The following is a 24,378-nucleotide window of genomic DNA, read 5'->3' on the forward strand; positions in this document are numbered from 1 at the left end:
CTAAATGTCCAATTTAGTTATTTGGTAACTAAAGTAACATGAGCTAATCTAGTTACCAGATAAACCCATCAAATGATTGTGGCTAAAGCTGTTCTGTAATGCTCTGTAGGCCGATACATGGTTTCAAACATGAGATGATGATCGTCCTACTTTGGCCAATAAACTAAAACCAGCCCAGATAAGATAAACCAAAATACTGTGCCTGTGTAGCCAGAGCCCAAAGTAAATCATACCCTCATAAAGATTCATTCTGCAAGTGCTCAGTGTCATTAACATTAAATAAAAGTGCTATTTTTGTCTCCACCATATTATACCACGTTTAAAGTCTAAAGCACAAGACTAGCAGGATTATGGTTTTTAAATCTTACTCCTTTTCAAGGCTTCGGCCAGTGCTAGCTTCTGGACAAAGTCTCCTAGAATAATAATAGAAGGGCAGAAGGTGTACTTGAACTGTAGTAGAAACGTAAAGGAAGTAAAAACAATACCCCTGACTGAACCAATGAAACAATGAAGACTGGAGTCAATGGACATTCAATATGAACAAGACAAACAATAAAACGTTGTTTCATCTCTCCTCATAACCTTGGGTAGTTTTCACGCATCCCCAGTGCATGGATAAGCCAGGGCGCCGGGTTCCCATGGCAACGGGGCTAAGTAACAGTCTGAAAAAGCTGCTTCAAAGGTGCTTGGGGCTCAGAGAGGGGGGAAACACTCCTCCTCGACACTTGGCCGACACACAGAGGAATGACTGGACCGATAAAAGGCCGAGACAATACGAGGAAGTCAAAAAAAGGTGCACGGGTTTTTTGGAAGATGGGCTACACCGGAGTCGGCCCGACCGTGGACTGCTCTGTGGAGATGTGGTCCAGCTCAGTGGCAGTGTTGGCGGGGGCACACTTTGCCGGGAGTTTGGGGAGTGTGGGGAGTGTGGGGAGTGTGGGGAGTTTGGGGAGTGTGGGGAGTGTGGGGAGCGCGGGGAGCGCAGTGGAGTGGCGGGAGGTCAGGGCAGGTGCGGTGGTGCGGGTTGCAGAGGTAGAGGTAGAGGCAGAGGCGTGGGCAGGGGCGGAGGGGGGACTGTCTTTGTGGGGTAAAGCGGCAGCAGCTCGGGGGGCAGCGGGGGGCTTGTAGTTCATCTTGAAAATGTGCTGCTGGAGGTGACGGATCCAGTCCTCCTGCACCGAGAGGGGCCCGTGGAACTCCACCTCACAGAACCTGCAGTAGGAACACAGTGTTAAAGCGCAATGGTTTTGCTACATAAACACTATAATACTAATGTCATGCTTTTTATGAATGATCTGGCCTCTGTTCATCATTAACTTGACTCTGGAACCATAAATTATGCTGTTCATAATTTCTCCTTTTTTATTATCATTAAAGGAAAAAATGTCACCATTATGCAATTGGATGTACAATATCCCTCTCTCCCTTTGTCTTTTCTGTCAGCGTAGTATTTACTCTCACGGACAAATAGTGAGTAAAAAAAGCAACATGCTGCGACACCTGCAGTGGCGCTTATGGCCTCTAGGGGCATGAGTTACTTAGTTCTGCTTTAAAGGCACACTGTGAAATATTTTGGATTATGCTGTTGCCAGCAGTACAAAGCATGCTCCCATTGAACAGCTAAACACAGAAAAGGCTATTGTTGCAGAGGGTAATCAATGAATGGATTTGGATGAGGACCTAACCTATTTAATCCCTCCCTTTGGCTGCCTTTAGTGACGAGCTGGATGTTCTGTGGCGTTAATATTTCGGTGGTATTATTGTGCTGGGATGGCTTAGTCTTTCAAAAGAGTGGTTCTCAACAAGTGTACACTACAAAAACTAAATATCAAGCATGGGTTTAAACGACTTGAATTGAGAATATGAATCTTGTTGTGAGTAGATTCACTCATTTAGACTTTTTTCCACATCGGATCCAGTTTACTTTGCTAGTTTGAGGACATTTCTCACTGGTTCTGCTGTTCCATATGTTCCGGACTATATGTCACGCTTTGTTTTTCATAGATTGGCTGGCGGTGCGACTTGTATATCAACATATATGATTTTGCATGTTTGTTATTTTCAGACTGACGGCCGCTAGAGGGCGCTCTAGGCCTCTGTAGCAGTATCTGCTACTCCTGCACCACTGAAGATTTAGTTTCGAGTGAGTGAGAAACTTGTGCGGGACTGGCGAAAAGCTGAGGTTACTCTTACTGCAATGAAGAAAACAATATAAAGCTAATCGCGAGCTAAAACCTAGCTGGCCGAACGAGTTCGCAAATGGGTGCTTGAACAACGTGATGCCGGGAGAGGCTTGTCAACAGAGCAGTTGCGCCTCCAAGCCCAGGTAGTTGCCGAGGCTTCTGCATTAGATATTTTTGGCTGGTGCGATTTATACTCCAGAGCGATTTATAGTCCGGAAGAAATACGGTAATCTCGCTCGAAATAAGAAAGTGAAATTGCCAATGGGACAAGTGCAATTTTCTTACCTAATTGGCAAATAAATTAAACTGAATAGACACAAATTGTATTAAATCAAGTCAGAGACATCTCAGAACAAGTGAAATAATCTAGGTCAAATGCCCAACTGAACCATAACTAGTCAAAACCACTCAATTTGAGACATTTAGATTAATCTGGATATTCATTTTTAGGAGTGTAGTAAACCAAATAAAATGATTTTACAGTTTGAGCTTGCTCGTGGGCCTAAACCAAAATGCAGAATTGTGTTGATAAAAGTATTGAGCATAAGACCAATGACTATGATGAAAGCAATTTATTTACATGGATTTTTGGGAAAGGCCCCCAAATCCCTGTCTGTATTACTCTCTTTTACTTTAACGCAATTATTTCTATATTGAAAAGAAATAAGTGTCTCTGAAAGCAGAACCCAAAAGAAAGGGAACATGGCTGTCTTCGTTGCACTTCAATAAGCACTCAAAAGGCTTTGTTCCTATCCACTCATACAAGCAATCACACACTCATGCAGAAATGTAACACACTGTGACGAGGGTTGTTTTAAATCAGCCGTACTTTATCATTCGTCCAAGCAGCCAGAAAAAGCTCGAGCTGGCTTCTCTTCCATTTAATTTATGCCTCATTTACACCTAGGTAGTTAAATGTCATTTTGTCCTGGAAGTTGCAAATTGCACGTTTAAGCAGAAACCGTGGTCTCACATAAAGAAATAAAATGCTGATCCACTCAGAGCAGGTACCACCCAAGGGAGCTGTCTGTTTTCTGCTGCAGTGAAACAAACCTCATTCATGTTGCTGAAAATACAAAACACCCCGCTACTCTCAACGCACATTATGCCATTTTCTTTTTTTTTGTTTTCTTTTTTAAATACTTTTAGATCGCATTTGACAATTTATAACTTAAAATCAAGCGTTTGCAAAGGGAAGCACTGGTCACGTTGCTGAAGAGTTTGATTCTGTCTATCACCTTTTACTGGCAAAAGCGGAGAGTGTAGCATGTCGCAGCTGCATGGCAATTAGCAATAGAGAGGTGCTTCAAAGTAAAGTCACTGAAATGATCAAAACAACAAGTCTATGTGTGTTGGTGTATGGGCTTTACAGACCTGCAGGAGCACTGTTTTTAAGAGTGTTTTCATCTATTCAAAAGGAGAGACTATAGCGGTGTAAACATCATTATAGCGAGGTTAGAAGTTCGAAAAAGTGCAACACGAGTGCGCCGTTGGTGGAGACACAAAACTCACCGGCACTTGAGGGTGTAGAAGTTGCCCTCCAGTTTGACGAGAGGGTAGGACGGGGGCTTGGGCACCAGGGCGGGGACAGTGCCAGTGCCTGTGCCCGTGCGGGGGGGACGGGGCGAGCAGCTGTCCCGCTCGGCTCCATCGGGGCAGGAGGGGTGCTTTAGGGGACGCCGCTCAAACCCTGAGGAGAGAAATGGGTGGACAATACATTGGGTTGATTTTCGGAATGGGCTGTTTCAATTTACAGAGAGCCTTTTACATTTGACTTAGTGCAGGATGGATAAAAGGCAAATTAGAGATTGATGATGATTATACTCTAAATTAAGGTGCTTCAATGTGCTTTGTGCTGTAGGTGACATTTAGAACAGAACGGCATTTTCCTTTTTGTGTGATATTTATAGATATCAATGCATAATATGACAGCTCGGAGTGACCAGCGCTGGCCAAGACATTTCTTCTTTTCCAGTGAGACTGACATGAAAGATTCTAGGTTTTAGGATTGAGAAGTTTTCACTTCTTAAAGCAGTACTAAGTAACTCATGCCCCTAGAAGTCATAAATAAGTAAATAGAGTAAATACTACGCTGATTGAAAAGACAAAGGGAGAGGGATATTGTACACAATGGAGATCATTTTTTGGCTGTAAATACTGTTTAAGTGGCGCTAGCCCGCAGTTAGCTTTGCCCGTTAGCCTGCTAGCTTCTTCTTCATGATTCTACTAGTGTGTATTGGGCCCTCCGAACCGTAGGCAGCGAAGTTGTAATTGTGGTTTTCTGGCCAAGACCCCCCAGTCATCCCATTAACACTTGTATTATCCCCAGAGGGACTACGGAAAGGATTTATTAAGGTAAACAAGTTACTTAGTACTGCTTTAAAATGTCCCGGTCTGGATACTTGAAAATACAGCATGCTGTTGAAACAGTAGCCCTTGCCGGACATACCTCTGGGCAGGCGGACGTTGAGCTCGCTTCGTGCAACCTGTGCTTGAAGGGTGAGGCTGCCAGAGAGCCGTGGGGGCTGGAGGCTTGGGCTACAGTGGCTTGGCTTGGAGGGAGTGGCGTCCAGGATGGTACTGGATTCATCCCCGGAGGTTTTCGAGGGGCAGTGGGGGACTTGGCGGTTTACAGGTGGGACGAGGCTAACTGCCAAAGATGAAGACGACTGGGAGGCAGAGGAGGAGTAGGAGGGTGCCTTCGGAGACAGGGCGGAGAAGACATGAGAAGAATCCGCTGACAAAGAGAGTGGCGACCGGCACTTCTGGTGAAAGAGCAGTAATATGATCAGCCGCATCCAGCAAGACGAAACATAAGCTCTACATTACACAATACAATACACACAGCCAGATTAACACATGGCATTGTAACTAGTCAGTAAAACGTGACACTCTTATAACGGCACCGTAGATTTTTGGGACTGAACCTGTGTGACTTCAACGCAAACTGTGTGTACAATCGTTTGAGATTAAAGCTCACAACATGTACAACAAAAGGATGTGACATGAACAAAACCTGCATTATAATATACAGTATTACTATCTAAACGACTTATTTATTTCAGGACACTAGATTTAACTATTTCAAAGCTACAATCCAAGAACATAACTCTACTTTAGTTATTCCATTTGCATGCAAGGTTTGATTTATTCAAAATTAGATGGAAACATTTTAATAGAGTTAATTAAATTGACAATCTGTTCTATAATTAGACCGTCCACAGGTACAGAGTTCAATTAGGTAAGGTAGGATTGGTGCTCTGGGATGAATAAATCTTTACAACTTGAATGACAAGGACATTGGAAATGCAATCTGCTCTGTATTTGTGTCACATATCAGCTCAGAGAAAAGGTGTTAAGAGTGACGCAAATGCACCAGAAACTAATTCAGGAGGGAAGAAAGAAGGGGAGAAAAAAACAGACATTTTCTTCTATCAACAGCATGCCATAATTTATCTGAAGATGAAACATAAGCTGCCAGGCACCCTGGTTACTATGGCAACTATCAAGTCGATAGCTGAGTTGTTCTGGCATCTGTCCCCGCAGTGATTTTTGCTGGGTGTAAAGACACAGGATCTACAGTAAGGCTCAAAGCTGTTAGACAACATGTCTGAAGCTTTCCAAGACGCTAATGTCTGTCGAGCATCCAGCCGGGGCTGCTCAGATCTCCCTGCAAGATGTCTTCTTCTGACTGCAGCAGGTTACAAGCATGTACAGCCTAAAGGGGCCAATGATCAGTCAAAGAGGCCGGAAAGTACTAGAGAACAGGGCAATACTTCAAACCGACATGCTGCAAAGGCATAACCTCCTCAAGACTAGAGCATGTTGGACCTGTCTGAGTCTCAGGAGCTTCTCAATGCATGTGACAGACAAACACGAATCCACAAAATGAGAACTTCTTGTGTAACAACTATCTATTTAATAAATGGTGTGTGGAATCAACTACAGGAAAATGCGACAAAACCTCTTCTGAGCTTTGCACGTTGTTGCATGTTGCCTGGACTTCGAGCACAAATGAGTGTTCTTCTGCAGCACGCATTTAGAAATCCGTTAATATGATCTTCAGCATTTCTATTTTAAAATGGAAACTTTGAATTATTTTCTGGGATAAGGGAGGAAAACGCATAAACACTTCTTACCTTCTTGAGGGAGGAGGAGAGAGAGTTGCCCTGCATGTAGCTGCGGTGCATATCCAGCACCTTCTGTGGCCTGCTGCGAATCCAAGCACTGAGCGTCTCAATCGGGGAGCCATTCACGGACCATTCCGTCACCCCAAATTGCCTGAGGTGAGCTCGGGCGTGACTGGCCAGAGCCTTACGGTTCTCAAAGTAAAATCCACACAGCTCACAACTGGGATCAGCTGATGAGGAAAAATGTTTAGAAAAGGATCAATGCACAGACATTCATTTTACACCTTTCCAGACACATTACAGTTTCCATAATTCATAAGTTTACTCAGGATGAATAAGAGTCCATTTCCTGTTCATGACGGCAAGGATCGTGCCCAATGAATATTTTAAAAAACAAGTCTTATACAATGACAGTAACGTTTTGAAAGAATAAGCCAAACATACGCCTGTGCTTGACCGGAGGGGACTTGCTCTTGAAGGATAAGTCATGTGGCAGGGGTGAATAGTTCTTGAGATGACCGGGTGGTGAGTAGGCTGTGTGCACTGAGGAGCCGTCCTCTGACAGCGGACGTTTTCCCAGAGGGGACATCCCGAAAAACCTGCCTCCAGATGGGACAGCAGATGTGGTCAGGGAGCCGAACCCCGGTTTATGAACTATCAGCCCGGACTGGAGCAGAGTGAGAGGAGACTTCCGTACACTTGAAGACTGATGTGAGGATACACCTTCCGCAGTACCCCTTACACGCTCCCAGGAAGGACTACAGCTCTCCACGCCGGACTCTTTCTTAATCTCAGGCTCTAACGTGGCGGCCGAGGAAACCCCTCTCTTACGCATCACTTCCCTCAAGGTGTCAATGGGCGAGCCGTTGACGGACCACTGCGTGATGCCCATCTGCCTGAGGTGGGAGCGGGCGTGACTGGACAGGCCTTTGCGGTTCTCGAAGTATTCGCCACAGAACTCACAGCGGATGTCCCGACTTGGCTCCATGTCATGAGAAATCGCTGCGGAGATGCATAAACAACATGGGGATTTTTATTCATGAAGTATAAATTATGGATGTAATAAAGCCTGGTTGTAGATATTTATTTACCCAGGTTGAGGGGATGCACACTGTTGGAGCCGGTCATGTTGGGGCTGAGGCCTCCAGATGAGAAGCCCCTAGATGGAGCCGCTGTCCCGGGCTGGGTCAGCTCCAGCTGCACTGGCTCTACTTTGGGCTTCAGGAGGCCACTCAGAGAGGACTGAGGAGCAGAGTTCAACTTGGACAGTACCATCTGAGGCGGACTCGGGCGCCGGGCGAAGGCAAAGGGCAGGCGGCTGAGCAGGGCGGCGGGAGGCGAGGAAGAGGTGGACAGAGGGGAGCGAGGAGGCGCCGGAGAGGGTGGTGCGGGGTTCCTTAGTGGCTTTAGAGGCAAGGCGGAGGGAAGACCACGCCTGGCAATGATCTCCCTCAAGGTGTCAATGGGCGAGCCGTTGACGGACCACTGCGTGATGCCCATCTGCCTGAGGTGGGAGCGGGCGTGACTGGACAGGCCTTTGCGGTTCTCGAAGTATTCACCACAGAACTCACAGCCGATCTCCTTCAGAGGTTCGCCTGGAAGGAACAGTAATGATCACATAAAAAATATTAGGATAATTATAGATGGTATTTTCATGGGATGAGTGGCTCACAAGAGGAATTTTGTCTGTACGCATCAATACACTTTTCCTTGACTTTTATTTGAACAATATATCATTTTACTTTACTACTAGTGATAGTCATTTATAGTGATGAAAATATGAAAATGTAACCGTGCTTACTGAGAGGAAGGCTCATAATTTCCCCACTGCTCAGCCGGAAGATCTGCATGGTGGAGGGCTTGTGCCGTTTGGCAGGTGGACCGAGCAAAGTGGAGGCGGAGGTAGTTTTGGAGGTGGTCACCTTGTACAGCAGCGGTGAAGAAGACACTGGGAGGGAGAACAGGTGTTGTTTGGGGGAAGAGAGTGTGCTGCTGAGGCACCTCGTTTCCGGGGGGCCGTCCAGCTGCAGCTCTCTGGCCTTGTGCTTAAACTCATCACTTTCTATGAGCTGAGAGAGGACGTCTATTGGCGAGCCCTTGGATTCCGAGTACTCCACTCCAAAATGGCGCAGGTGGGCCCGGGCGTGACTGGACAAGCCTTTTCGTGTCTCGAACCAAGCGCCGCACAGCTGGCACACTATGTCTTTGCTCGGATCAGCCTCAAGAGCTGTGGCATAAAAAATAAATAGTTACATAGTTATACCGGTGGTGCGCGACCTGGGGGTCGGCTCCCCAGATTATAGAGGGTTCATGGTGCTTTGTCTGGTCAGAGGGTCAAGTCATCAATAATAGTATAAGCAAATTCCCCAGCCCCCCCAAAAAAGATTGGCAAAGGATGGATGAGATGTGCAGGAAACATTCCAAATACTTTTCATTTGAAAGAAATACTTGTTAGCAATTATTTTTAATTCACTTGTAGAGGACGTCGTTTTGGACTGGGGGGACGTCTGTCTCCGGCACAAACATTATTTTTGAGCTCGACGCACTACATTTTTAAAATTAATTCTGAGTTCACTATTGAGGACAATACTAGCTTTGACATCATTTGGCAATAAAAAACTAACATTTACAGATTAAATTGAAAAATGATGATCATGCGGGGCTCTCCAACTTGTAGCTCGGGAAGTACAGCTCTCCAGCCCTTTCCAAATGATTTCACACTTCTAAATAAGCTTGGAGTGAAATTTGAATAGTCTTAGTGTCTTAAGCCATATTTAACATCAAACGTGTCAGTTGTGAAAATAGAAACAATCTGCCATTACAATTATTTATAACATTTATTTCTTTGTGTTTAAAGATCATCAAATCAAACATTTTTGTACTTCTCAATCACAACTGCCTCATCACCTGTCTTCCTACCATACTAAAGCTAGATCAGCAATGACATTGATCTCGATAATAGTAGCAGATATTGGTGCCAATCCAGGAAAAAATACAGAATTGGATTTTGAATCCAATATTTTTGCTCTCATTGGTTTCAAAACACAACTTTTGTCAACATTTAAGTGAACATAGGCATACACATGCATTTGTAAAATTCAGTTGCTGAATTAGTTTTACACTCACTTCACATGCAAACTTTCCTTTGACTCAAAGTACAGCGGTTAGCTGCAGCATTGCTAAATTTAGCATCAACTGATCAAGACTAAGACAAAAGCTATGACCAGGTCACTAAAGTATTTGTGTTTTATTCTATGAAACTACTAATATAATATGTGTGTAATGATTTATGTGACAAGTTGTCAAAATGAATGTAACCTCTAACCTTTGTCATGTAGGTCAAAGATATTTAGTGTAGAAAAGTTCAGTGGTCTTTGTTAATCAAATAAAAAAGTTTGCAGTATTGTTTGGTATCAGCAGAAGCTCAATGTAAGCGGATGTAAAAAGCTGGAAATACTTCTACTGACTCTTTTACAACCACAGTCACAGTTATGCTTTAGTAATAAGTCATAATAAAAGTAGTAAACTTTATTTATAACTTACTGAGGTTGAGCGGAGCATCGTGATCCTGCGGGGCCCACATTGGTTTGCTTGCTGTGAAAGTGGACAGGCTGGAGGTCAGGCTCTTCATTCCCCCAGCCTTGTGCTCCAGAGAGCGCAGAGGGGAAGACACTGGCAGCAGAGAGGAGATGGGGGCTTTCCTCACTACTGAAGAGGGAGAGCTGGAGGGCACCAGGACAGGAGATTCACCAGGGGAGGGGGTGGAGCAAGAGGTGGAAGGCAATGCTGCTTTGGCTGCTTTCGCAAGGATGGAGAGCGGGACAGGCTGTTTGTCTACATCCATGACTTCTATCACTTCATCACGTTGTGGGGTAGACGGGGAGCAGCACTTGGCCGGAGTGGGCTCGTGTAGACGGCGTATTTGGCTGTCAAGGTTGCGCTCCTTGGCGATTTGGTACAGGAAGTGGATGGGCGCCCCGCTGCTCTCGGAGGCCCGGATGCCCAGCTGGCGCAAGTGAGAGCGGGCGTGGCTGGAGAGGCCTCGTCTGGTCTCAAACTGGGCCCCGCACACTTCGCACTTCAAGTAATCAGCTGGAAAAATGCAACATAAAGCATTTGAGCTGTGGATTACAACAGCAACAACACTACCTCTCAACAACATCAGATGAAGAGCTGTTGTGCAAAATGAAAATTAATTATTGAGTTTAACTCCACAGCAGGTGTCTCTCTCAACAGACCCAGGTACAGCTTTGTGTCTTCGGGCCGAGGAGCTTTTTTTTGTTTGTTTTATATCATTCACCCACTACCTCCTGTGCTACTGATAATTTAAAAAGTGCTCATCAAACTTGCCTGTTTATTGTAAAGTCAGATCATCGTTAAACTAATTATGCAAAGAAATCTTAAAGCAGTAACTAACTCATGGCCCTAGAGGCCATAAGCACCACTGCAGGTGTTGTAGCATGTTGCATTTTTTTTTACTCATGAATTGTCTGTGAGAGTAAATACTACACTGACAGAAAAGACAAAGGGAGAGAGGGATATTGTACATCCAATTACACAATGGAGATAATTTTTTTCACTCAAGTTTGGCTGTAAACACTGATAAAGTGGAGCTAGCCCGCAGCTAGCTTTGCACATTAGCCTGTTAGCTTCTTCTTCGTGATTCCATTAGTGTCTATTTGTGACTCCGACTCGTAGGCAGCGAAGCTGCAAGTGTGGTTTTCTGGCCAGAGACACCGGGGGAGATGAAAGACCCCCCAATCATCCCACTTAACACTTGTATTACCCCCAGAGGGACTACGGAAAGGATCTATTAAGGTAAACAAGTTCCTTAGTACAGCTTTAATCATCTTCGTTCGCCGAATAATTCTAAGAACCCTCTGCTTAGTTTTTGCTCACCCCTGGTTGAAAAAAAATGTCCCAGGCCACTGCAACCTCTGATGAAGTGTTGGCTTGTCTTTCATCCTGGCTTAGTACTGTTTCAGTCATCTCAATCACGGTCAAAATGTTTCCGTCTCTTTACAGAGAAAAAATAAAAATGGAAGGAATTGGCTCTTTGGTTCCAAGAGGTAGCAGACACCATGGGACCACTGCCCTCACTTACCCCCCTGTCCGCTTCTTACAATGGCCGCACATAGAACCGCCCCGCTTAGTCCCTAAGTACATTTGTCTTGCTTTCAGGGCGTCCCCGGGGAGAGCTCTCTCTGATCTAGTATCAGAACGCCTCGGCACCAACACCCGAGGTTCAGCGCTATTTTCCCCGTGACAGCTGCGATAAGGCTTCTCCCGCACTAATCCCGTCCCCCGTCGACCCGCGGCTCACTCACCCTTGGCGCGGGCATCCTCCTGGGGCGACCTGTGTGACTCCTGGACCGAGCTCAGAGCACCCAGCTGCAGCGCATCACCATCCTCTTCAACAGCCACTTCCTCCTCCTCATCTAATGTTCACACACAAAGACGCACAACCAACTTCATCTCACTTCACTCAGACCCACACTGACGAAATGCTGAGGAACGCAGTTTAATATCTGACGAAAGATATTCTCTAGTATCCTCCTTTTGAAAAACAATGTAAATATAAAGTGTCTTGAATTACATTTTAGACTAAAGATCAAATCAAGATAAAAAAATAAATCATTGTGTGGTTTATAATTACCCCTTTATAGAAAACAAATAAACATAAAACTATTCAAAGCATAAAATATGGTTAAAGTAGATCATTAATAGCAGTATTGTATAAAACAAACATGGCAGTCTTTCTTCCCCGCATTCCTGGGACAAAAGTGCCATTTTCTGCGACAAATGGCTAAATCAAAAGAGACGCGGAGACAGACAATGCTTTTTGTCTGGTGGGCGGCTCTGCGCTTGTCACTTCATCTCCTGACTGTAAAAGAGCGGCGATGTGACACCTCAGAGCGCAGCGTTACAACGGTCTCGTATCAAAACGCACACAATGGCACAGCATCATTAGACAAGCATTTACAAATTCCAAGACGCCTACTTGACTTTGGGAACACCGCTGCTTAACCCCGAGCAAAAGTGTTACTTTCACTGTACTTCACCTTTGCTAAGTTCTCCAAACATCACCCACTACAGTATAAAGAGGTTAACTGTGTCTACGGAGCGATGCGCGTACGAGTTGGGAAGAAAAACATGCATGGATACATACACTGAAAGGCACAGCACGTCCTCTATCAAAAATCAAAGTAAAATGGCGAGGATTGGGCAAGTGTAGGTAATTTTAGAGATCCTGCAGCATTGAAATACTGGACGTCATCCCAGACGCACTCAATGAAAAGCTCAGACAGGAAGAAAATACAGTAATGTGCGAGCCAATAGGAGCGGCACTTATTACCGAGCACAAAACAATCAAAAGGCAAGTCTATGGGGGCTGCTGACACGCGTGACAGGGGCGCACTGTGGGCTACCTGCTCTACAATCATTTTCTTTATGTGCTCCCGTGTGATAAAGAGTTTTAATGGCTGTTGTCTAGTGAGATGCGGCGCTGCGCGCAGGGGGTGAGACAAGAGCGAGCGCGCTTCTCGTGAGGGGAAGACGGCTCGAGCTGAACTCACCGCTCGGCAGCCCGCAGTGCATCGGACTCCCGACTGCCGTGGAAGCCAGTCGACTGCTTTTCCGCTATTGTTTGGGTCTGCGGGGAGGTGGAAGCAGCCATTTTGCCCCCATATGCACCGCTAAGCTTAAGGCGTGACCAATCGAGGAAGGCGGAGGTTGGCATTAGAGATCAGTGAGTGGCACACGGTGGGCACAAGAGACTAGCTTGACATCTCCACATGCTGCCACTTAACCACTTTTCTCTATCAATCAGCATGAATTATAACTTACAATGAGCAAAAGTAACATGCTATGCTACACAGTAGCGTCACACAAGCCATACAATAGTTCACTTAATGCCACATTTCCCTCACCACGCGCAATGGGGTTCCCCAATTCTGACTCAGGAGTCAAGCTCAGGTCATGACCTGGTCCTAAAGGTAACACTCTATCAGATTATATTTTACACAACATTTTAAACGTTTCAGAATGTGAAACTTTAAAATTCATGTCAGTCATCTATATCCAGCTATTAAAGACAATCTTCATGCATTATGTTTAACAACACAGGGCTCTGTCCTTCTCTGAAGGTTTCACCAAGGTTGCACCAATCACTGATTTACCAACCAATTACTTTTCAACAACACTCCACAGGACAATGGGACAGACTTAAATATTTGCTTTGTTTCATTTGATGTTGCACCAGTGACCCTGGTGACAGAGTGACACAGCCACACACTGATGTAAACAAACATAAAAATATAAACTCTATATCCCCAAAACTCATCTTTCATTTTGTTCAGTTCCTTGATGTAACAGAATAATAGTAAATAAGTGTCAATCGTCATTGCATAATAAATTATACACAATAAACAATGTAACAGGACAGCATTAAGATGACTTATTTTTTAGTTTTAGTCATGTTATGATGTTGTCTCAAAACAATGTAGGAAGGCTACTGGGAGTTGTTTCATTTCATTCATGTTGGAGCTCAAAATACTTTGACCCCCCACACAATGATGTCATGAGGTGATGCTCATGCTTCACTACAACAGTGATCAGAGCTATTTATTGCCAATTGTGTATTGCTTCATTTCAACTGTTTAACTCCCTTCTTTCTCAGAAATTAGGCCTGAAGCCTTTAAACCTGTTGATTATTAACACCTGTTTATCTTTCCATTATTCGTAGCGTATAAAGCCTGAAATGCTGTAACAAAATGTTTTTGCAAATGGAGCACTATCTAATAATATTTTAAAAAATACATATGTTCTTACCTTTACACTCCTTAATCTGGTCCTCATATTTCCAGGGCACGGCCGACTCTGGCATCTCAGTCTTTAAGTCTTCCTCCAGCTTGACCTCAATAATGTCATCCTCTTCCTCGCTATCCTCCTCTTCCTCATCGTCCTCTTCACACAGGCTGCGAGGCGGGGCAGTGGGGATGACCAGGTCGGGCCGACTGGAGAACACCTCCCTCAGCACGTGGATGGGGGAGATGGTGATGTCCCAGTTGGTGATGCCCAGGTCTCGGAGATGTGCCCGCGCGTGACTGGACAGACCGGCCCGTGTGTCAAAGCCAGCGTTGCAGAACTCACAGCGCATCACGCTGAAGGTGCCCGGGTCGAAGTTGGCAACTGTGGATAGCGCATATTATAGGTAATGTCTATGTTGGAGGTTTGAGAAGAGTAATGCTACATTTGTAAATATGATTATTAGTTATCCACATCCATTGGTTTATGCATAGAAAATGCCCTCTGGCAAGTGTAAGGCTATATCATTCAATTATCTTCATGGATAGAAATTTGTTTGGCCCTGTTGGAGTTAAGGAACCAGAAGACTTTTTAAAGCGGTACTAAGTAACTCATGCCCCCAGAGGCCATAAGCGCCACTGCAGGTGTTGTAGCTTGTTGCGTTTTTTTTACTCATTAATTGTCCTTGAGAGTAAACATTAAACTGACAGAAAAGACAAAGGGAGAGAGGGATATTGTGCATCCAATCACACAATGGAGATCCTTTCAAAGCAGTTAGCTTTGAACGTTAACCTGGTAGCTTCTTGGTGACTCCGACCCGTAGGCAGGAAAGTTGCAACTGTGGTTTTCTGGCCAGAGACACCAGGGGGAGGTGAAAGGCCAATCATCCCATTAACACTTATTATTAGAATTACCCCCGGAAGGACTACGAAAAGGATTTATAAAGGTGGCTTCATTAAACCAGGATCTTTTACCACAAAATGTTGTGTTTTAGTAATAATAGTTCTTACAGGGAAAGGAATGGCTTCACGTCTTCAGATTGGTGCCTCAAATTCAAGTTGATGCATTTTTATGGAGAGATTTTTTGTTGTTTTCTGGGGACATTATGGTTAAATAACTGCAACTACGCAAATTAAAACCATTACATTTTCCGTTTTGTAATAATTGTAATCAATTGTGCAACCCTAATTCAAAGTATCTCAGGAGGAGCTTGGAGTACAGCCGCTGCTCATCCACATCTGGAGGAGCCAGCAGATGTGGCCTGTTGTGGCCTGTTGTCTGTTTGTAGATGCCTCTGCATGTCTCTCTGAGGTATTTTGTGCCTGTCCCTCAAGGAAGACGTCTCATACAACAAGTAGCAAAAATGTTATCATTGATTAGTTTTGTCAGGTGATTTACAGGGTCAAGTACCAGCTTAATGAAGCCCAGGTTTAGTTTCATACATGTAACATACAGCAATGCATGTGTCACCTTTTTTCTTCTTCTTTTGATAGGAGAACCTCCTCTCTATAGCGTTGACCTCCTCGGGGGATATGAAGTGGCGAACGTTGTAGCTGACGCCCACTCGGTTCAGGTGTCCCCTCACGTGATTGGCCAGCCCGATGCCGTTATGGAATCGATCGGGGCAGTAAGGGCACTTCCTCTCCACACTCTTCACCGCACCGGTGTCCTCATCAATCTCCTCTACGTCTTCATCTGGAACCACCTCTGACAGCAGCCGCCGCGCACCCTCCTCCCCAGCCTCGTCATCATCACTGGACACTACCACAGGAGCAGCACTGACCCGACTGCTCCTCCTCAGACTGAACACCCTTCCATCAAGGGGCGCGTCATTCCTGTCTTCATGCCTCGAACTTCGTCTCAGGGGAAGCGTCCTTGTGCTGCTGCACTGTGCAAGAGAGTCATCTGAACACAATGAAAACATGTTCAGAGCAATGAGTATCATAGAGAACAACCTAAGTAACAAATGGATGAAGAGAGAAGGTAACTTTAAAAAAACAAGTCTTTTTTTTGTTTTGTTTCATTTACTTATTCATGCTGTTTTTTCAAGATTTTTGTGTATTCATGAAATTTTAGTAGACGGGATGTACTCAAAACTGGTTAAAGATTTGCAGAACTCTTCAGTAGCCTATTATCCATGATCTAAAAAGATGTCATCAAAAATAATTGGCCTGTCGAGTTACATTGAAATTGTCTTAAAAAAAAGTAATAAAATCGAGCCCCCAGGTCAAAAAACTCAATATTCAAAAGGCAAATAAAAACTGCCACACGTGTAAGTGTACGTATGTTCTTGTATCATTTCTCCTCACCTGAGTTGGACAGAGATCTTGTGCGCTGAGCGGGTTTACCCTGTTGCTCACTCTCAGTGGTCAGAACTTGCACCTCATCCTCGCTCTCCGACAGCTTTTCATACTCCGATCCGGGATTAAGCCTGGCCGCCTTATTCCAACTATTCTCTCTCCTGCTCATATTCCCCATTCTTCCATCTGGCGTTGTGCGATCCTCCGACGAGGCACCGACTCCTCTGCGGATCCTGCCAGCCATGGAGTATCCCGAATTCAAAACACTTTTCAAAGAGCGCTGCCCGTTCTCTTCCTGCCCCTGGTGCGTGAGCTTCAGGTGGTCCCTCAGCGCTTTTTTGCTTGATGTCCGGAAGGCACAAAACATACAGGCTAGTTGAGTGGAATTGGGTTTCCGGTTGTGGGTCTTGATGTGATTCGCCAGCGCTTGAGGCGTCCTTGTGCTAAAGTTACATACGGGGCAGATAAAATGCCGGCGGTATCCAGTTTGCCCTCTCGCTTGAATCCTCGTATCTGGCCCATCTAAATCCACAATGGTGCAATCTGTATTTGTGACTCTCACAGGCGAATGGAGCTGTACCGCCTCCTCACTGTCTTGCTTCTTACAATCATTTAAATTAAGTTTCTCAATCTCTTTCAAGATTTTGTCCCGTGATTCTTGATGCTGCTTTTGGTGTTCCTCAAGTTCAGCTTCACTTGTCAAGTCCCAACCGCATTCAGCGCACTTATACTCGCTGTTTTCACATAGTTTTTCCTTTTCACTGACTTCTGAAGTGGTCTGAGAGTGCTCCACCATGTGCTCCTGTAGGTGGATCTGCTTCTTGAAGTAAATGCTACATTCCACACATGTAAAGATTTGGTTGTCCATCTCCGCGTTGCTTTCCTCCACGTGTTCGTTTGGCTCCTCCAGCGACTCGTCCTCGTCGAAGTCATAAATCTTTTCCGGTTCGCCGTCTTTAGAGTTCTTCCCCGAATCGGAGCCCAGGCCGGAGAACGGTCTGAGCAGCACCCTCTTCCTCCTGCTGCGCTGGATGAATGTGCATTGAGCCCAGGGAGCGGGAGGAGGGCTCTCGGGGTCTGAGTCTCCAGGGAAGGTGTACACGTCTCTGTCTGGTTCCTTGAATTCTTTTCCCATGTGCGTTTTGGAGCTCTCCGTATTGTGAGCCTCCTCCTCCTCCTCCTCCTCCTCCTTCTCCTCCTGCACCGATTGGCAGCCTTCCTTTGGTTGGGATTTGGAGACAAACGGCTCGGATCGCTCGCTTACATTCCAGAGCGCGCTGTCAGCCGCTGTGAGGAGAAACAGAGGGTCGTGAAGGAGCAGATCAAAAGAAGCGGACTATAGTGAAGATTTGTGCTGGTAACGTCATTGATAGTGGAACTGGCCGTGCTTTGGGACAGAAAGTTTTGGGATAGTGTCTCTGTGCCTGACTGAAGCCTATCCTACAAACGTTGGCACTTAATCTGGGAACATCCTGGACACTTATTGGCTAGTTTTGAAGTCGAAGCACAACCACTACCTGCATTCCTAAATCATTACAGTTCAGCAGTATTTTAATTTTTCACTCATGTCCAACATATATTCATAATGGTTTTATTTTTGAGGTATTTTACAGACAACATGTTCAGAGCTAAAAAATATAAAGTAACATGATTCAAGACCGCAAATAGTTGTTGGCACAAAACAATACAAATTCAGTATTTTTTGGAAGACTTTTTCTCCAGCACTTTGCACTACAGTGCGTGGTTTGTGTTACTCACATTGGTTTGGGTCGGGCTGAAGAGAATTTGGCTCTTGGGTCTCTGTGCTGCCAGTCTTTCCTTCCCGACCCTCCTCTTGGCTGGACACGGGCCGCACTTGCTCCGCTTCCTGGCTGTCGTCACATTCGAGTCTAGGCACAATTGGAAGCAGCGGCGTTTTTGTGAGCAAATCAAAATGTTGCAATTTCTTTTTATTAGGCCAAAGAGACACTATGTAGGACACTGGATTCATGCAAGAGCTATTTTTAGAAACATTTTTGTGCATAATATCAAAGAAAGAGAAGTTACACCAGTGTGTGTGTGTGTGTTTTGACACCATTACGTATATACTGATCACACACATCAAGACTAAGACCAACAATTTTGCCTTATGTTCAGGAAATATAAATCAAATCAGTCCTGGGATGTTGCATCTGTAAAGTTAGTGACTATGGAAAAAACATATTTGAAGCCATGCCAGCAAAAATGTTGTGAGCATATACAGACTGCAATCCCACAAAAGTAGGAACATTTAAACAATGCACAAATAGTAGACTGTATAGCCACATATGTACAGAGAGCACCTTCAGATGCCCCTGGCTCTGTCTCACCTGAGTCCGGCAGAGGGTGATCCAGGGCTGTGAGCAGCCAGACCATGAGGGTTACACAGGTGGATCAGCTCCTCCTCTGCATAACAACAAACAAACAAACAAACAAAAAGCATCACTGCAAGGCTCTGACAGAACAGGGAAGGAATATTGGAACCTCCAAAAATACTGGGACCCATAATTCAACAATAATCTATGGTGTAGCCTAAAATACAAAGCTACTTCATCCGACTCAAAATACATTGGGTTCAACTGAATTTAATGCACTGAAGTGGTTGACTTGACTTGTGGTTGATTGGTCAGCCAGGTTTATAATAAAATGAGATGTTTTAAAACCTGCTTGGATTGTGTTGACTCAAAAAGGTGTATAGTAGCACATATTAGGACAACAGCCTCAGGAAGTAAAAGCTTATTATATTTAAGGTGAATTATGGTAAATGGATCTGTATGTAGCGCTTTCCCACCTACATTAGGCACTCAAAGCACTTTACAGCAAGGGGCCCCTCACCCATTCACACTCTCATTCATACACCGGTGTATGCAGACACTGGAGGCAAGGAGGGTGAAGTGTCTTGCCCAAGGAAACAACGACAGTGTGCATTTGCAGGAGCTGGGATTCAAACCCCCGACCTTCTGATCGTGAGATGACCCGTTCCATCAAAGTGGCCTCTAGGACGCTCCAGGATCAGTTCCATGGTTACACATACATGCCATCTATGAAACCTACCAGCAACAATAAAAACAACTGATCCGAATGTCATAGAGACAACCATGATGGAAAGTAAAGGTGCCATTCTACCCACCCATGCAACCAATGGGCCACTAAAAGGTCAACTATGCAAAGGGTTTTTTTTAAGCATAAAAAGTGTACCTTTAACTCACTATATACAATAACACACTCCACAATCAAACCGAATGAATGTCAGACATACCTCCCAAAAGAATGTGTGCACATGCTGCCTGCAACATTACACTTGTACATAATTCCCCCCGATTGCATCTACAGCTGTTTCGTTTCCAAGCAGTTTGTGTACACATTCATATATTTGATTCACAGAATAAATTATCCTTTCACCAGTAAAAATAGATCCACTTTAACACTTTTCAGTTTAACTTGAAGTCAGATTTTAACACAAAGGATGACAAATTGACAAGTGGCAATATTTATAAAAAGGAGTCCTAAAATAGCACACTCTTTGAAGGAGTTCTTTTAATTAAGTGCCAGCTTTTTATCAGCTCTGTGATTTTTCCCTCTATAAGGTGTTGACTACAATACAATGCAATTACAAAGAAACACTAGGTACTACTGCTGGCTCTGAAATAAAAGAATTCCTTCAAAAAGTGTGCTATTTTTAGTCTATGCATTTATTGTGCACCCGTACCTATAACCATGTAATTACGTAACAGACGCCTGTTGTTGTTTTTTTTGGTTTTCGATTTGGACTTCACTGGATGCAAAATAAAAAAACATCTGAAACACTTCACTAATGACTTCATTTGGAAAACACGTCTGGCAGTGAATGCACATGGAGCTGTGATAAATGTGATGATGAAGTATGATAAGAGTTTGTTTTTTTCCCTCTCTGTGTGTCGGAATCTGAGGTTAGAGAATCTCTGTATGATTACATTCTGCTACACAAGCTCTTCAGTAATACTTGTATATTAACAACATGCTTTCTGGTCTAAACGCATTACAGGAAGAAAATAGTCAGAAATCGTTGAAATAAATACTGATACATCATCACAAGCTTATTTTATGATCACAGATGAACAGCTGATGATTTGTAAACCTTTTTCTACTTCACAAAGTTCAGCACAAATGTCTTCCTGTACTAGAAATGATGCAAACTTGCAAGCACTTTTTCTTGCAAATAACACATACTTATTTTAATCTATTTTGTTTAATTGGTTGAAGCAGTGCATGTGAATGAACACACCTAGGACTCAAGCAGGTAAACAGGCCATTGTAACCATGGGCTCATTTGAATCCCTTGTGTCACATTTGCACAAACACACACCATTCATCCTGGCCTGTTGTACATGTTTTTAGTGGTAGGAGAAACTGGAAGAAGCCCATGTGGGTGCAGGATAATATGTAAACTGCTAAGGTCTTTTTCTCCGCTCACATGTTGAACCAAAAGGTCTTACCATCAAGCGTCTCCTTCTCTGAGTCGGAGTCCCAGCTAAGTGAGGAGGGGAAGGCTGAGGACCGGACTCTCCTCTGTGCACCTCCTCCTGGCTCTGGCTCTTCTGTCCGCTCACATTTGGCTGAAGTAGGACCATCTTGTGTAGTTGGAGAACATGAGAGCTAGCACAGATACACACAGTCGAAATATTATCGACATGTTGGTGCTTAACGTAATGTGAAACACCGTCAAGGATCGTCATTTCTATACTTTTTAGAGCCTTTGTACTCGTATTTGCTCAGGTATTTATTGTATTTAAAGTAATGTGATGCATTCTTACATTAGTGGTTGTATAGCGACTGTATACCTGCAGGGTGGAGCCGCAGTCGAAGTCTGGAGTGTTGGCAGGAGAGTTTTGAACTGGGTGGAGTTCTAGGGGCCCATAGCTGATCCCTGGGGTGGGCAGCCGGGCCTCAGGCTCCATAGTGTTCCCCAGAGAGCAGTATGGTGACCCACCGGTAAGGAGTCCGCCTACATGGTGCTGCGATGGCTACTTCTGAAATCACAAGAACATCGCATGATATCAACCTCAGAGGGAGTCACAAGACTTGCAGGATAAAACAATCCCTAGTTCTCTGTCATTCATATTGCCTAATCATAGTAACATATTATTTACTTTATAATCACTCCAAAAACTAAGAAACAGTCACTTCAACACCAGCGTTGAAATGTGGATGTTTACATGTAGTACTTTGTTTACATTGTTTTAAATGGTTATTGTTAAGCAAATGTTAATGTACGTAATGTTACTAGTGCTACCGACCGTTATTTGTAATATGTGTTTTGATGTGTGTGCCCAGGGACTGCAGATGGAAATGGGCAGTGCTTAATTTGATCCCGCATTCCTCCAATTTTCAGGATTCGGGAAATATTTAGGAGGATCCGGCAAAAAATGTATGTGATATAATGGTGTTTAATGAGGGTGTTCTGGCAAATGTTTTGGCCTGTTCCCCAAATCCATCACATCAGACCAAAAGTGTTCCTGAAACCACTCATTTACAAATCAAGCACTGCAAATTGGCATTGGCTAAATCTGGTATAAAACATCTTTTCTTTAAGATTATTCAGTACATGGTCCCGGTCAAATCAACTAATAAACACAACTAAACTGAACCAGCTAGATTTGACCCCAAGACAACAATAGATGAAAAGGAAACAAGTTATAGCAATAAGATGAATAATTATGACCAGTAAAGTACTATCTGATATAGAGGGTGGATCGTTTTAGCCTCTATAGTCACATATTGGCTGTAGACTAGACCCTGCTTGTTATTGTGTTGTATATAGTGAATTGATGGCTGTAGCGTAGGTGAGATAAGGGACAGTGTAAGTCTTACTGTCTACCAAAAGATCAAACTTGTAACATTTGTAATTGCATCGGAGGAAGTTGTTGATTCAGGGTCCATTCTAGTGGTGTGTGAGGTGAGATTCAGTATTATCATTCTGGGTAATCTCACTCATGCTTTTGCCCTCCTTTGGGTTAGTTCTAGTTAAGCTCTACTCCAGTCGCAGTTCCGTCCAATTCTGAATCTGGTTTAGACCTAGTTTTGAGTCTGGTGTAGATCTGGAGATACTTAGAAAATCAGTTGTGTGAATGTTTGTGTGAAAAGTCTTAAAAACAAAACAAAAAACACTGCTCTAGGCAACCCATGCTGGAATGCTAGTTGCAGCATGAAGGGCTTAACACTTTTGTTACCTGCACTAAACCAACACACAGACATCCACCTGATTCTAAACTTTCTGGAGTGTCCTCTATTCTATTCCCAGGCCGAACTCGCCACAAGTCCATTCCTGACATCCAGCACATCTGCCCCCAGCCCATGACAACATCCCAGCGCTGACCTATTTTCTCAAAATGTCTGGTCCTCAAACGCTTATATAAAAACAAGTGGCCTTTCCGTTCCTCCAGGCCCCGGCCCGTCTCCTCCCAGCCTGCTGCTGCCCCTCTGAAGGCAGCCCTACTCCCGGGTACATCACTCCGTCCACACCGCCGGCTGCTGCACTGTCCACTGACGCTGCGCCGCGAGAAACACACGTATCGATCTTGCCCTTGTCAAGTGACTTTCTCCAACAACGCATCCGCTTATCCCCCCCACAAACGCCCTGAAACTGCAGTTTTTTGGTACTCACTGGAATTGGCCTGCGTTGCGGACACCAATTTTTTTTTTTGAGAGAGAGAGAGGCGTGTTGTTTTAATCTCGGTTCGTCATCGCTGAAGACTGAGCCTAAGCGCTTCCCCCAGAGCCGCCGCGGGTAAAGAGCCCGCGCTGCGCCGCGTGCAGCCGAAGAGACGGAGGGGGGCTCGGCTAAGCGGGGCTCCGGTGTCCTGCATGGCTCCCTCCGAGATGCCAGGCGGTGGACTCCATGTTATTTGGCTCGGAGGCACGCCACGGCTGCGTGCGTAACGTCGATGCGGAGGAGGAGGGCGGCCGGTGGGAGAGGTTCGAGTAACGCAGAGCAGAGAGGGCAAGTTCAGGGAGTTCAACTTTTACCACATTCGCACGCGCTGTTTGGGTTTGCAACACCATGCACGCGGCAGACAAAGTTTGTAGTCATAACTGTGCTATAAATAGTCATACACAAAAATGTAAGTGAGGGACTTTTGCCATAATGGGTATGAGGCATTGGGGCAGGATCTTTCAAAACAAAAAACAAAACAAAAAAACCTAGTGCAAATATCTTTAACAGTTAAGTGTAATTATAGGGCCTGGCGTAACATTGTAACGTATATTAATGGGATATTTTTTACAAAACAACAGTGTGGTGACCTCCAAATTATCTAATTATCAGAAGTAAATACACTTTTGACATTACTCCTAATAAAAAAAAAAAAACACACACACAAATAAATATCAGATTTTATTACTGTTTATTCATTTAGCATCCAGCTGGCTCCCCCTGGTGGCAGGCATGAAATAGCAAATGAATGATAAAACCATTTTATTCCATGGCACTGAAAAGTTGTAAAACGTTGAAACAAACTTGCATCATTAATTTGAAGGTTGTTTTTTTAAGCAAAGGCTTTATTTTGGGTATACAAAGTAATGTAGGCAGGTGTGGAAAGATCCTGGATAAAACTGAATGATTTAGAAACCTTAAGAAATATGGCAAAATATATAAAAACAAGTCCATCTCGGGTGTCAAATCCCAATTGGATTATTCTCTCCTGACTGACTGAGGGTGCATTCGAGTTTCAAAAGGGTGCAAATAGAGTTTCTCACCATTAAAATACATTGTGATGCCATCAATAACTGAGGGTGCAGACATTTCAAAAGGAGGTTGCAATGCACCCTTTTGTACCCCCGTGGATCCGGGCCTGCTAGTGCGTCATTTGACTTTTCTATGGATATTTGGGGGAACATTGAACAGGACCCAGCAGATGGAGATAGTTAGAGAAATTATATACTGCAATGATAATGTTACAATGA

At 44.3% G+C, this 24,378-nt stretch overlaps 1 protein-coding gene across 1 annotated transcript; it reads right to left on the minus strand.

The window, feature by feature from the left end:
- Window positions 1–818: 818 nt before the first annotated feature.
- wizb (WIZ zinc finger b) lies at window positions 819–23,412 on the minus strand (the record flags this gene model as incomplete). Its single annotated transcript, XM_079565247.1, has 17 exons — window positions 23,081–23,412; window positions 21,258–21,446; window positions 20,913–21,072; window positions 18,768–18,843; window positions 18,178–18,308; window positions 16,429–17,706; window positions 15,590–16,024; window positions 14,144–14,503; window positions 11,641–11,751; window positions 9,857–10,405; window positions 8,115–8,540; window positions 7,405–7,908; window positions 6,758–7,315; window positions 6,323–6,543; window positions 4,633–4,882; window positions 3,696–3,873; window positions 819–1,212 (listed from the first exon to the last, which is right to left on the minus strand). The coding sequence occupies exons 2-17, from the start codon at window positions 21,372–21,374 to the stop codon at window positions 819–821; spliced, it is 5,748 nt and encodes a 1,915-aa protein (XP_079421373.1). The 5' UTR covers window positions 21,375–21,446; window positions 23,081–23,412.
- Between the last annotated feature and the right edge of the window lie 966 nt (window positions 23,413–24,378).

This window comes from Gobius niger (genome assembly GCF_951799975.1).
Source record: "Gobius niger genome assembly, chromosome: 10".
NCBI classification, from domain to species: Eukaryota; Metazoa; Chordata; class Actinopteri; order Gobiiformes; family Gobiidae; genus Gobius; species Gobius niger.